General features: G+C 54.6%; 2 protein-coding genes across 4 annotated transcripts in view; one reads left to right on the top strand and one right to left on the bottom strand.

Annotated features, from left to right (window-relative positions):
- Positions 1–1330, top strand: part of NCAPH (non-SMC condensin I complex subunit H) — a 30783-nt gene extending 29453 nt beyond the window's left edge. Inside the window, exon 17 of one of the 2 annotated variants that reach the window (XM_075911058.1) lies at positions 659–1330. In XM_075911058.1, the coding sequence (XP_075767173.1) occupies positions 659–706 (48 nt within the window). In that variant the 3' untranslated portion in view covers positions 707–1330. Of the gene's footprint in view, positions 1–19; positions 577–658 lie in introns of those variants that run through there. The other variant, XM_006128947.3, reaches the window with a different exon arrangement.
- Positions 1331–1342: 12 nt separating this feature from the next.
- Positions 1343–13902, bottom strand: part of LOC102452579 (uncharacterized) — a 32102-nt gene continuing 19542 nt past the window's right edge. Inside the window, exons 11-18 of one of the 2 annotated variants that reach the window (XM_075911053.1) lie at positions 9341–9464; positions 8425–8604; positions 7269–7398; positions 6804–6928; positions 5983–6168; positions 5333–5458; positions 4310–4423; positions 1343–3807 (exon numbers count right to left, since the gene is read on the bottom strand). In XM_075911053.1, the coding sequence (XP_075767168.1) occupies positions 3700–3807; positions 4310–4423; positions 5333–5458; positions 5983–6168; positions 6804–6928; positions 7269–7398; positions 8425–8604; positions 9341–9464 (1093 nt within the window). In that variant the 3' untranslated portion in view covers positions 1343–3699. Of the gene's footprint in view, positions 3808–4309; positions 4424–5332; positions 5459–5510; positions 6169–6803; positions 6929–7268; positions 7399–8424; positions 8605–9340; positions 9465–13902 lie in introns of those variants that run through there. The other variant, XM_075911052.1, reaches the window with a different exon arrangement.

Here is a 13902-nt window from a genome sequence, read left to right as displayed (position 1 = left end):
TCTTTCCTACTCTTTTCAGAATCTGAAGCTGGAGGGGGTGGAGGACCTGTCTGATGTCCTTGTGAAGCAAGGGGATTGACCTACCGTGGGCAGAGCTGGCTGCTTTTCATCCCACCATGAGACTGGCCATTTGCTCCAGCAAGTGACACGACTGGGTCTCATCACTCAGAGGTTTCTCTCCCCGGCCAGCAATATCAATTGGCTTTCTCAACCCCTCGTGCAAATCATGGACACCTGCCTCTTCAACCTGAGCTTGTAAGGTCACTCAGGCAGATGGGATTGCTGCTCTTTGGCCTCCAGGGGAGCGGAAGACCTCTTTGAACTATCACCCTTCTCCCTTGCTTTGTTAGGTGGGTCCCCTGTAATAGTGACCCACAGATTTCTGGTGCTTGCCAGAGCCACTGCTTCAGCAAGGAACTCCCCAGTATCACCCATCTCTGGGTGTGAACACTGCTGAGCTCTCCTGTACAGATGAGGCTTCACCCCCTTGCCTGCGTTCTCTCTGAAATGATTTTACATATTTTGTACAGAGACTTCTTTTTAAAAAAAAATAAACTGCTGCAGCGTTGGTTCAGATCTGAGGGGTTCTGCTTTCACGAGGGTGGGGGAGAGAGGGTTTCCCCAGGGTAGAATCAAACCTACCACATCTCCCTTATAGAATTCTCAGGGCTGGGAGGTGCTAAAGCAGAGAAGAGTAAAACTGTGAATGCTGCAGCATGGGACTGCGAATGCCCTCCTGCACCTCTGGCACAAGACCTAGGGTGCCTGAAGAGGCTGCATTGACAGACTTGACACTAATTCTTCTGCCCGTTCTCAAAACTGGAGTAAACAGCAAATGGTGCCACCACTGAGCTGTAGAATTCCATGGTGCATCATCCTGGTCACCTTGCCAAATAAATAGTACATAAACCACAAGGGGTGCTTCCCAGTGGTGCTGCAGGCACTGGTGGATCATAAAGGCCATTTCACCAACATAAAAGTAGACTGCTTGGGAAAAGTCTATGATGCGTGCATCTTTAGGAACATCTTCCTCTTCAGAAAGCTGCAAGACAGAACTTTCTACCCACACCGGAAAATCATTGGAGATGTTGAAATGCCAATAGTCATCCTTGGAGACCCAGCCTACCCCATGCTCCTCTGGCTCATGAAACCGTACATAGTGAAATTATCATGAAGACTATTTCACTCAGCTCTCTGCCATGTTCTATGATTTGGAAAAGACTGATACCATGCAAGTACCAACGGTGACCCTTTTCCTGAGCCCCATTTGAGAGTGTTAAGTTCCCTTCTCTCTCTGCATTCCTGTGGTGTCCCCAGCAAAGAGCCCTGGGGGAGCTGGTTCTCTTCCCCAACTTCCGTAGCTGTGGCTGAGAAGCAACAAGAAAGCCTGCCAGCAAGTGGAATTCAGCATGAGGATGCTGGTGCAGAGCAAGCTGTGTGGATTGTAACAGGAGTACTGGGAGGATCAGGGTCTGTTTCATTGGAACTGAAACACTGTAGTTGCTTATGACCTTTTGGAAATGTTTCCCCTAGTTTTTGATCTTTCTAAGGCAGCCTTGCAAAGTCGCTTGGAAAATGTATGGGTCAAGGCGTGAAAGAAGGAACATTCTTACTCTGCCCGGAAGAATGTCTCAGCTGCTTTAATGTCACCCTTTTTCTGTGGCTTGTGTTGGAAGAAAAGTTTGCTTCAGTAACCGCAGTGCCTTCCACACCAGTTGGGGAAATATACCAGCCCCATCATGGAGATCCAGTGTCACTACAGCCACTTTGCTAAGACCCACAATCTCTCCCTTCAAACTGGTATAAATGCATGTTTCTTGCTATATTAAGACCATGAAACATGAGATTTGTAGTTTGGTTTTACTCCACTCCTGCCAAAGGAGTCATTTCATGGTGGTTTGGTACAGCACAATAGCTCGTTAAGTTAGCTCCTCCATGGGTGCTCCCTGCAATTCTGCCTGTAGGTTAATGTGCTTTTGTCAGTGGCCCGAATAATCCCTCTTGTGGCCAATGGACTGCACACCTTGAATTAGAATCCGAGGCCTGGATTTTGCCCTCATAAGTTTCTCTAAGTTGACCACCCAGTAGATCCTGGAGCCTCTGACAGGTGATCCTGACTGATTTGGCCATGAAACTATCAAATGCAAGCATTTCAGCTGCCCCTCACCTACTGTCATGCTGTACTTGCCCTCTGCTTTGGCTGCCCCACAGGAGCCTCCTGCTTGCTGTGTGAGGGAGAAGAGGGGAGCATGGATGTCCTGGTGTCCCCCTTCCTCCACTTCTGTACTCCATCTCTGCAGAGATAAGGGGAATATGATGGCTCAGATGGAGGAGCTTGCTGGCAGCAGCTCTTATGTCTGACTGCTCAGAATATTTAAAGGAGTGATGCGCATCTGTCATTCTATCCTTTTATGTACGCTGTCTCTCACATACCCTGTCTTTCACACTCACCTACTTTCAAAGTGTTTGTAGGGTTTTGACTGGCCTGTGAATTTCATAACTTTTATTTCTCTTGTGCTTAAATTTTAATTCTCTGAGTAGTGAGTTAAAAAATGCCTAACCTGTCATGGCTGGAGTAATTATCTCTCTTTTTTTTTTTTTAATTGCCATATATGAATGGTTTCTACTGATGGTGCACATCCACATGTTACCTTAATAACAAAACTCATTCTGCACATGGAAAAAATTAGAAGGGAAACCAGCAGGAAGTCTCCTGGAATCGGGATAAATCTTGGAGGCTGCTGTAGCCAAACAAGGAGATTGGTCACAGTTCCCCATTCCTGGACTGCTAGTGGCCACTGGGAGTTGCAGGGGCAGTGCCTGTGGATGCAGGGCAGCACACGGAGCCTCCACTTTTTGGGAGCAGTGCAAGGCCAGAGGGGTGAGCTTGCTTTTGCCCTGTTGCACCACTGTCTGGGAGCCACCTGAGGTAAGTGGTGCCCAGCCTGAGCACGCATCCTGACCTCCCAGCCCTGAGTCCCCTCCTGCACCCCAACCCTCTGCCCCAAGCTCAGCCTGGGGCCTTTCCCATACTCCCAACCTCTTGGCCCAAGACCAGAACCTGCACCCAAACTCCTGCCCCAGCCTGGTGAAAGTGAGTGAGGATGTGAGAAGAGGTGGGGTCTCAGGAGTGGAGAAGGAGGCGGGCCACAGGTGTTGGGTTTGAGGTAGATCCTGGATTGCCCTTAAATGCAAAGTGTTCCTGTGCTTATGAAGTCAGTGAATCCTGCTGGGAGGCCTTCTAGTGCCACGAGCACATAAGGATTTATGCTCCTGCTTAGGGAGCAGAACATACTGGGCTGGGCAGAAGGGGGACACAGAAAGTAGCTATGGCTGAGCCTCCCCACAAGAGTCTGTCCTATGTCCCTCCAGGACAGGTTTTGTTTCCAGCAGCCTGAGATGCTCCTACTATGGGCCATGAGCATCAGTCTATAGAGCTCTGGGCCAACAAGCTCTGTGGCTCCCCCTCACAGTGTCCAACTGGAAACAGCAGTCTACCCCCAGGACTCCCTGGCCGTATCGCATAGCAGGTCCCAGCATGTCCTTTCTGCCTGATGTCACCTTGGTCAAACCCATAGGTGGGATCTTCTCCTGTCTGCTCAGGCACTTTCTCTGCTCTGGCTCGCAGGAGCCGAGCGGGTCCTGGGGAGAAGGCCTAGGACCCCCCCTGGCTGTCCCCGCTGAGATCCAAGGGCGCTGTCAGGGTGGGAAGTGGAAGAACCGGGATATCCTGCTGCCTGGTCCGCTGCCTTGGGGTAGCCCCTTCAGCTGCAGTGGGTGCCTGTGAGCCAGCTCTTCCTCCAGCATCTAGAGCAGATGAGAAGAAAGGGTCAGGGGTTACCAGCAGTGCAGCTTAGAGCCGCTTGCCCAGGGAAGCCTGCTCGGCCTTTCAGCCAAGGCCCTTCCTTGCCCCAGCTGGAGACCCAGGTTCAAAGCAGCACGTGTCAGACATGTGAAGGCTCCACACCTGCTCCTAAGGTTGACTGGGCCTTGCGATGGGTGCCTGGAGCAGGGCCAGGAGCGTGCTGCTCTATGTAGATTGTGCCCCACTCCTGGGGATGTGCTGTGTGCACAGCAAGCTCCAGAGCTGCCATCCACCGCTCCTAAGAGCTCCCAACAGCCAGGCTGGCCTGCCCATGAGGTCAGTTTCTTCCCCCATATCCCTGCAGTACAGCTGGTGCCGCTACAGCACGGTGTGGGGAAGGAGAAGTGGGGCCTAGAACCTCCCCCCTTTGGATTTCTAGGGCTTTGCAATGCTGTTCCCCCTCTCCCGGTGCTGATGTGATAATCCCAGCTCTGGGAGGCTCACTTCTTTGCGGGCAGCGAGCCGCTGTTTCCACTCGCTCAGCTCCATGGTGTGTTCCTCATCCAGTCCCTTCAGCTGCTTCTTCTCCTGCTCAACCAGCAGGCGGAGCTTCTCTCTCTGGGGATGTGCAGGGCAAGAGCAGTTAGGTAGGGCTGTGGGGAAAGCCCTGCCCAGCTCTGAGCATGCGGCTGGTGAGACGTGTGAGGCAGGGGCAGTTAGCTAGAGCGATGAGGAGACCCCAGCTGGATGTGAACGACTAGTTGACTATCCGATAGGCAAATGCTTATCGGATGGTCACCAGAGTAGTTGACTAGTTGCTTTCCCCCTTGTTGCCTCTATATCAGAAATAGGCAGCGTGGGGGGGGAGATGGGATACTTCAAAGGGCAGCACTGCGTGCAACCCAGGACGAGCTGGGGACTCCAGGAGCCCAGGCTCAGTGGGGGAGTCCCCAGCTGATCCTGGGCTCCATGGGGCACTGCTGTTTTGAAATGCCATGAGGAGTCTGATGCCGGGCTCCGCACAGTGTTTCAAAGCGGTAGCTCCGCATGGAGCCCAGAGTCAGCATGGGAGGCTCCAGCTGTCCCTAGGCTCCACTTGGCACTTTCACCTTTGAAGAGCAGCAAGAGCCCTAAGGCTGCCGTTACACTTCAAAGGTGGAGCCGCCCTATCGACTAACTGGATAGTCAATGCAAAATGCATCGATTAGTCAACTACTTGCAATTTACCATCCCTGCTCTGAGCAGGGGGCTGGTAAAGTGCGAGGCCGGAGCTGTTAGCCAGGACCATGGGGATAGCACAGCCGGGATCTGAGCATGCCGCTGAGGCAGAGCACCTCCAGGCCAGGCTCCCAGATGCCTGAGGAGCTCACAGTTGCCTGATACCAAAACCTGCAAGGGCTGGTGTGCTGGTTCCCGAGGCAACTGCCCAGCAGCCCACGTCAGCCAGCTGGGCCATAGGGGAAGGGAAAGAGGCCTGCTCCTGTGTGGTGCTGGGAAGTGACCTGCCCAGACTTGGCTCAGACTCACCTGCAGCTGCTCCAGCTCACTGAGGCTCTCAGCCAGATGCTGCTGCAGGTCCTGCAGCTGCTGCTTGTGCTGCTGCTGCTGGCGCTGCACCTCTGCCCTCTGGCGTGGCTCCTCCTGCTGCAGGAACTGAGAGCAGGTAGGACCTTGCATTACGCTGCTGTGCTCGCAATTCTGGCAAGGCCTCAGGGGTGGGGGACCTGCCAGAGGCCTTGGGCAGGTGCAGGCTCTTCCTGCTCAGCACAACCCTCTTGGCATCAGCCCAGCTCCTTGAGCGGCCCCCCGGGACTGAGCCTGCTGCTGGCTAGGGTGCCAGAGGTCCAGCTGGCAGCCAGAGCCGAGCCAGGAGGGAGGTGGTGGTCTCCAGGACCCTTCACAGAAATTACAGCCACTCTGGGCCCCAGACCCCATGTGCTGGGAGTCTCGGGGACTGGCCAGCTGCTGGTGGCTCCACTACTGGACCCTCTTATCTTCCCTGCTAGCAACGGAAACGTACTCAGCTGTGGGGCTGAGCTGGGCCATGGCTGCCCACAGCTGAGAAAGCGCCTTCCTCTGCCCAGTGCCTGGGCTGGCCACGCAGGCTCTGCACTAGCAGCGACCTGTGGCTGTGCTGAGGCCCATGCAGCAGGAGAGGGGCTGCTAGTGGCCAGTACCTGCTTAGTCCTGTCCCTCTGCTCAGCGCCCATCACCTCCTGGATCTTCAGACTCTCCTTGAACATGGCCAAGCGGAGCTTGGCCTCCCCACGCTGGGTTTTCAGCAGCTGTACCTGCTGCTGTGCCTGCTGCTGCCTCAGCTCGGCCAGCAGGCGCTGGTGGAAGCGGGTCATCCGCTCGGTCTCCTAGGAGAGAGGCACACACAAGTCTCAGGGGTCAGCAGCCAGCATGGGGCAGGCCCAGGTGCTTAGGCAGTGAGCTGCTGTTAGCTCTGGACTGCCTGCTGGCTCCTGTTGACAACTGCACAGCCCCTCCTGGGGGCAGAGTGAATGCCTGGCAGAAATCTCCCCTCCAAGCTCCAGTCTCCCCCTCTCTTCTCAGTGCTGGCTCCAGGCTGAGCTGCGAGAACTTCGGTGGGGTTCCAGCAATGATCCCTAGCCCAGCACCCCCTCCCTCAGGAACCAGCATGAGCCAGGCCGGGCGCCCTGGAGGGGCAGGGCAGTGCAATGCAGTGGCTGGAGGAGGCCGTGTGCAGGGAGAGTGCTGCTCAGGCAGGGGGTGCTCATGTGCACTGGCCCAGGCCTGCCATTCCCTCCCCAGCTTGAGCCTGGGACCGGGGTGGGCAATGGCTGTGCCAGTGTGGGCTCAGCCCAGTTCTTCAGGTACAGGAGATGCTGGGTCCTGCTGGCCCAGGGGCTCTGGTCCTTCTCTGCGGATACTGAAGCCTCCTGCCCTAGCTTCCATTCTGCCCACGTGGCTCACTCAGTGGCTGGGCTCAACCCGCTCCCCTGTCCCATGCAGGGGGAGCTTCAGTGCTCACCTGCTCCTGCCGCTTGTTGAGCTGCTGCTGCTGCAGGGAGTACTGCTCCTTCACCTGCTGCTTGAAGAGATGGTACTTCTCCTGCAGGTGGCCTTGCTCAACGCTCCACACCACTGACTCCCGGGCTGCAAAGGGCGGAGAATCCCTGCTCTGACCCACACAAAGTGCTTCTCTCTGCTCAGTCCCGCCAGGCCTTTGACACTCCCTGACCCTCCCTCCTTCCCTCCCTCCACCACGTGACTCCCCCATGTAGCTGTTCCTAGCACCACCCATCCCTGCTGCTCCTTCTCCCTCTAAACCAGCATGCAGAGAAGGCTCTTTAAAGACCTAGGAGGAAGGGGAAGGCAAGTGCCGGTCCTCCTCTTAGCGGGGAAGGAGAGCTAACAATGGAGGACAGCAAAAAAGCAGACGTGAATCACTGGTTTGCTGCATCTCAGCCCTTATCCCTCCCCGAGCTCCAGGTACCTCTCTTGAGACTGTGGATCTTGCTGACGCACTCCCACTCGATGGAGGTCACTTTCTTTTTGTGCTCCTGCACAATTCTCTGCAAGGCCAGGTTTAGCTCCTCTTGCTGCTGCTGCAGAAATCTCTGCTCCTGCCAGTTAGAATCACATGAATCCCGCCCACGGCAACCAGTCTCAAACAGTCAGACCCGCTGCTATGAGCCAGCTCCATCAGCTGGGACCTCTCTGGGTCAGTGCCCAGGCTGCTCTGCCCACCATTTAGCAGCTTGCTTGAAGGGTCCTTAGCAGGCCTGCTCGGAGCCCCCCAAGGCAGGGAATCTCACCCCAGGGCCCCTAGCAAGAGAGGGCTCCACATGCCCCGTGCTGCTGGCAGCAAAAATTGGGCAGGAACTAACCATTGAACAAAGTCTGTTCTGCAGGAGCCCAGCTCCAGCTTGCTGTTAATGCCATTCCACGCGGCCTGGGCTTTTCCTTGGGCCCAAAGGAGTCACATTGCAACACATGTCGGGCACTTGCCCCCCTTTGGCCTTGTGCAAAGTCCCAGCTTTGCTGGTGTATGAAAGTGACCCAGCTGAACTAGACCAGCACTGGCCTCAGCTGGGAGCTGAGCCCTCAGGGCTCCAGTCACAAATCCTGCTGTAGGGCAGGAACAGCAGTACAAGGGCTCGGGAGCCAGGAGTGCTCCCCACAGAAATAGCCCTAGCCGTAGGCGCACCTAGGCTGCATGACCAGGGTTTTTACAGGATGGCAGGGACCTTTGGATCCTACTGGGTAAGTGAAGTGTCTTAGAGCCAGTGGCACAGTGGGGGCTGCAGAGTCCATTAGCTAAGTCAGGCGGCTTAGCTCTGAGCAGCCGGATTGTCATTGTTGCCCATTGGCTTAGGGAAGGAGAGGGATCCCTAGATTCCCCATGGCTTAGGGGGGAAAGAAAAGATCCCTGGGTCCCACTGGCTCGGGGAGGAAGGATCCCTAGGGCTCTAGGTTCCATTGTCTGGAAGAAGGATCATAGGTCTCACTGGCTCGGGGAGGAAGGATCCCTAGGGCTCTAGGTTCCATTGTCTGGAAGAAGGATCATAGGTCTCACTGGCTCGGGGCGGGGGGGAAAGGAGACCCAGATCCCACTGGCTTGAGACTGTAGGCTCTCGGCAGGCAGGTACCTCTCTCCTGTTGCCTCTCAAGGCTGGTAGCTTCTTGCCATAGTCCTTTTCCTGCAGGGCTTTCAGGCGCTTGGCTTCGTCCCGGAGCCGGGTGGTGAACTCGTGCTCCTGGCGTTCCCGGGCCTGCCGATGCTGCCGCTCCAGGCTCTCCACCTCCTGGTCATAATACTGCTTCTTGCTCTATGAGCACAGAGCAGGGTGCTTAGCAGGCCTTTTCCACACACTCCCAGCAGCCCTGATAGCGGGGCCTGCCAGAGGGGCTGAACCAAGAAAGCACCAGCCCCAAATCGCAGGGGTTGCTGTTCCCAGGCAAACAGTTGGCTCCAAGCCTCTGGGCTTTGGCCACCCTGGGTCTTCCTCGCAGAGCGGGAAAGTGCTGGGCACATGAGCCTCTTGCACACTTGCCTCCCACAGGCTGTGAACACGGGGCAGCCTCCAGGCCTCTGCCCTCCTCTCGCCCCCCGTCTGCAGGCCCAATGACACTCCATGCTGAAGGGGGTAGGGCTCGGCCCGGGGGGCAATGAGACCCCATGCAAAAGGGAGACAGGGCTCAGTGTGGGGGGGGAGCAGGGTTGCCAGCCCCAGACATATGCAGGGAGGAGTCTCAGGTGAGCAGCGACACCAGCCCCACATGGGGAGGGCAGCTCAGGCCAGGAGGGCTTGGGCGAGTGACTTAGACCAGTCCCGTGCCGGGTACCAGAGGTCCTTGGTCCAGTCCCATGTGGTGTCCCATTTCCCTTTGGGAATGATGGTCACCCTCAGCATGTCCCATACATGTGGGATTTGGAAGAGGAATCTGGGGAGATTGAGGCCTGGGATGGTTTTCAGTTCCCTGCTTGCTGAGCTGCATGTGAGCCTGGTGCTACAGGATGTGCCATGGGGATGGGAGGGGCTGTGGTCTGCCTGGCCTGGTTACCATCATTTCCTGCTCAATGTGGCGGAACATCTGCTCCCGCTGCTGATGGAGCTTCTGCTCCAGGTGACTCTGGGCTCGCTGCTCTTCCTTCTGGAGGAGGCGGAGTTCATGCAGCTCCTGGCGCCTGGCAAGTCAGATCCACCAAGAGGGAGATACATTGGCAAGCAACCTCGTGACAGTCAGCCATTTCAGACCCAGACTTGACCCCAAACCCATTTCATTTGTCTCCTCGGGTGACCCTTTCCTAAGTTTTCAAACTCCACTGTCTTCAGCACAGCTATGCCAATAGAAACACGAGTCAGCACTGGTAGAATCAGAGAGCTGGAAGAGACCTCAGGAGGTCATCAAGTCTGGCCCCCTTCCCAACGCAGGCCCAATCCCAACTAAATCAACCCAGCCAGGGCCCTGTCAAGCCGAGATTTAAAAACCTCCAGGGATGGAGATTCCACCCCCGCCCTAGGTAACCCATTCCACTACTTCACCACCCTCCTAGGGAAATAGTTCTTCCTAATATCCAACCTAGATCTCCCCCACTGTAACTTGAGACCATTGCTCCTTGTTCTGCCATCCGTCACAACTGTGAACAGCCTCTCTCCATCCTCTTTGGAACCTCCCTTCAGGAAGTTGAAGGCTGCTATCAAATCCCCCCTCACTCTTCTCTTCTGCAGACTAAACAAACCCAAATCGCTCAGTCTCTCCTCAGGTCATGCGCTCCAGTCCCCTAATAATTTTGGTCACCCTCCGCTGGACCCTCTCCGATGTGTCCACATCCTTTCTTTAGTGGGGAGCCCAGAACTGGATATAATACTCCAGGGCTGTGTCTACACTGGCGCGATCTCGCACAAAAGCAGCCGCTCTTACGCAAAAACTTGCTGCCTGTCTACACTGGCCACGTATTCTTGTGCAAGTAAACTGATGTTCTAATGTATAAAATCAAGGCCTCTTGCGCAAATACTCTGACACTCCCGCTCAGGAATAAGCCCTCTTGCGCAAGAGCACTTCCAGAAGAGGCCAATGTAGACAGGCAACATGAATTTCTTGCTCAAGAAAGCCCTATGGTTAAAATGGCCATCAGAACTTTCTTGCGCAAGAGAGCGTCTACACTAGCATGGATGCTCTTGCACAAAAGCACATGCCAGTGTAGACGCTCTCTTCTGGAAGAATTTTTGCAGAAGAACTCTTCCGCGAAAGTTTTTGTGTGAGAACGTGCCAGTGTAGACGTAGCCCAGGTGTGGCCTCACCAACAAAAAATAAAGGGGAATAATCACTTCTCTAGATCTCATAGCAATGCTCTTCCTAATGCAACCTTATATGCCATTAGCCTTCTTGGCTACAAAGGCAACTGTTGACTCATATCCAGCTTCTCATCCACTGTAACCCCCAGGTCCTTTTCTGCCGAACTGCTACTTAGCCATTCCATCCCAAGCCTGTAACAATGCTTGGGATTCTTCCGTCCCAAGTGCAGGACTCTACACTTGTCCTTGTTGAACCTCATCAGATTTCTTTTGGTCCAATCCCCTAATCTGTTTAGGTCACTCTGGACCCTATCCCTGCCCTCCAGCATATGTACCTCTCCCCCTGGCTTAGTGTCATCCGCAAACTTGCTGAGGGTGCAATCCATCTCCTCATCTAGGTCATTAATAAAAATGTTGAACAAAACCAGCCCTAGAACTGATCCTTGGGGCACTCTGCTAGAAACTGACCGCCAACCTGACATCGAGCCGTTGATCACTACCCGTTGGGCCTGACATTCCAGCCAGCTTTCTATCCATCTTACAGTCCATTTATCCAATCCATACTCCCTTAACTTGCTGGCAAGAATATTGTGGGAGACTGTATCAAAAGCTTTGCTGAAGTCAAGGTCTATCACATCCACCGACATTCCCATATCCACAGAGCCAGTTACCTCATCACAGAAGCCAATCAGATTGGTCAGGCATGCTTGCCCTTCATGAATCCATGTTGACTATTCCTCATCACTTTCCCCTCTTCCAAGTGCCTCAAAATGGATTCCTCGAGGAACCCCTCCATGATTTTTCTGGGGACCAAGGTAAGGCTCACTGGTCTGTGGTTCCCTGGATTGTCCTTCTTCCCTTTTTTAAAGATGGGCACTACATTTGCTTTTTTCCAATCATCCGGGATCTCTCCCGATCTCCATGAGTTTTCAAAGATAATGGCCAAAGGCTCTTCAATGAAATTTGCCAACTCCCTCAGAATCCTTGGATGCATTAAATCCGGACCCATGGATTTGTTTATGTCTAGCTTTTCTAAATAGTTCCTAACTTGTTCTTTCTCCACCCGGGGCTGTGCACCTCCTTTCCCTACTGCGTTGTCTAGTGCATTTGTCTGGGAGCTGACCTTGCCCTGGAAGAGCGAGGCAAAGAAAGCATTGAGCACTTCAGCTTTTCCCACATCATCTGTCACTAGGAGTATGTCTAGACTAAATGGCTCCATTGACGGAGCCATGTAAACTAGTTTGCCCAGCATAGGCAAAAAAGCGGGGATTTAAATAATCCCCGCTTCATTAAAATAAACACGGCTGCCGCGCTGTGCTGACAATCAGCTGATCCAGCACAGCGCGGCAGTCTAGATGCGGATCTGTCGGCTGGGGAAGCCTTTGCTGACTGATCCCTTATGCCTCGTAAATTGAGGTTTACAGGATCGGTCGGCAAAGGCTTCCCCAGCCGACAGATCCGCATCTATTTAAATCCCCACTTCTTTGCCTATGTCGGGTAAACTAGTTTACATGGCTCTGTCGATGAAGCCAGGTAGTCTAGACATACCCTAGGTTACCTCCCTCAACCAGTAATGGCCCCACACCCTTTCTTATTGCTCACATGCCTGCAGAAACCTTTTTTGTTACCCCTCACATCCCTTGCTAGCTGGAATTCCAATTGCACTTTCGCCTTCTTGATAACACCTCTGCATTCTCGAGCAATATATTGATACTCCTCCCTAGTCATCTGTCCAGGTTTCCACTTCTTGTCAGCTTCCTTTTGTGTTTAAGCTCACCAAGGATTTCCCCGGTAAGCCAACCTGGTCACCTACCATATTTGCTTTTCTTACTGCGCATCGGAATGGTTTCTTCCTGTGCCTTCAATAAGGCTTCTTTAAAATACTGCCAGTTCTCCTGGACTACTTTTCCCTTCATGTAAGCATTCCCCAGAATCCTGCCCATCAGTTCTCTGAGGGAGTCAAAGTCTGCTTTTCTGAATTCCAGGGTGTGTATTTTGCTACTCTTCCTTCTTCCTTTGGTCAGGATCCTGAAATCTACCATTTCATGATCACTGCTTCTGAGGTTGTCATCCGCCTCTACACTTCCCCTACTAGTTCCTCCCTGTTTGTGAGCAGCAGGTCAAACTGCACATGGCCCCTGGTAGGTTCCTTCAGCACTTGTACCAAGAAGTTATCCCCAACATTCTCCCAAAAACTTCCTGGATTGTCTGTGTACTGCCGTATTGGTCTCCCAACAGATGTCAGGGTGATTAAAGTCCCCCATGAGAACCAGGGCCTGCAATCTGGAAGCTTCTCTCGGTTGTCTGAAGAAAGCCTGGTCTACCTCATCCACCTGACCCGGTGGTCTATAGCAGATCCCAAACACAACATCACTCCTGTTGCTTCCACCTCTAAACTTAACCCGTAGACTCTCAACAGGCTTTTCACTCTCTATATACTGGTCCGCAGGTGTCCTTCCCACACCCCAGCACACATTCTCTGCACATGTCTCACCCACACTGCAGCATGCTGTCAAACTCCCTCCCACACCGCAGTGCATGCTGTCTGCCAGCGTCCTTCCCACACCGCAGTGCATGCTGTCTGCCAAGGTCCCTCCCACACCCCAGCGCATGCTGTCTGCCAAGGTCCCTCCCACACCCCAGCGCATGCTGTCTGCCAAGGTCCCTCCCACACCCCAGCGCATGCTGTCTGCCAAGGTCCCTCCCACACCCCAGCGCATGCTGTCTGCCAAGGTCCCTCCCACACCGCAGCGCATGCTGTCTGCCAAGGTCCCTCCCACACCCCAGCGCATGCTGTCTGCCAAGGTCCCTCCCACACCCCAGCGCATGCTGTCTGCCAAGGTCCCTCCCACACCCCAGCGCATGCTGTCTGCCAAGGTCCCTCCCACACCCCAGCGCATGCTGTCTGCCAAGGTCCCTCCCACACCGCAGCGCATGCTGTCTGCCAAGGTCCCTCCCACACCCCAGCGCATGCTGTCTGCCAAGGTCCCTCCCACACCCCAGCGCATGCTGTCTGCCAAGGTCCCTCCCACACCCCAGCGCATGCTGTCTGCCAAGGTCCCTCCCACACCCCAGCGCATGCTGTCTGCCAAGGTCCCTCCCACACCCCAGCGCATGCTGTCTGCCAAGGTCCCTCCCACACCGCAGCGCATGCTGTCTGCCAAGGTCCCTCCCACACCCCAGCGCATGCTGTCTGCCAAGGTCCCTCCCACACCCCAGCGCATGCTGTCTGCCAAGGTCCCTCCCACACCGCAGCGCATGCTGTCTGCCAGCGTCCCTCCCACACCCCAGCGCATGCTGTCTGCCAAGGTCCCTCCCACACCGCAG

Source organism: Pelodiscus sinensis, chromosome 28 (assembly GCF_049634645.1).
Source record: "Pelodiscus sinensis isolate JC-2024 chromosome 28, ASM4963464v1, whole genome shotgun sequence".
NCBI lineage: Eukaryota > Metazoa > Chordata > Testudines > Trionychidae > Pelodiscus > Pelodiscus sinensis.
This window is presented reverse-complemented; position numbering and strand designations above follow the sequence as displayed.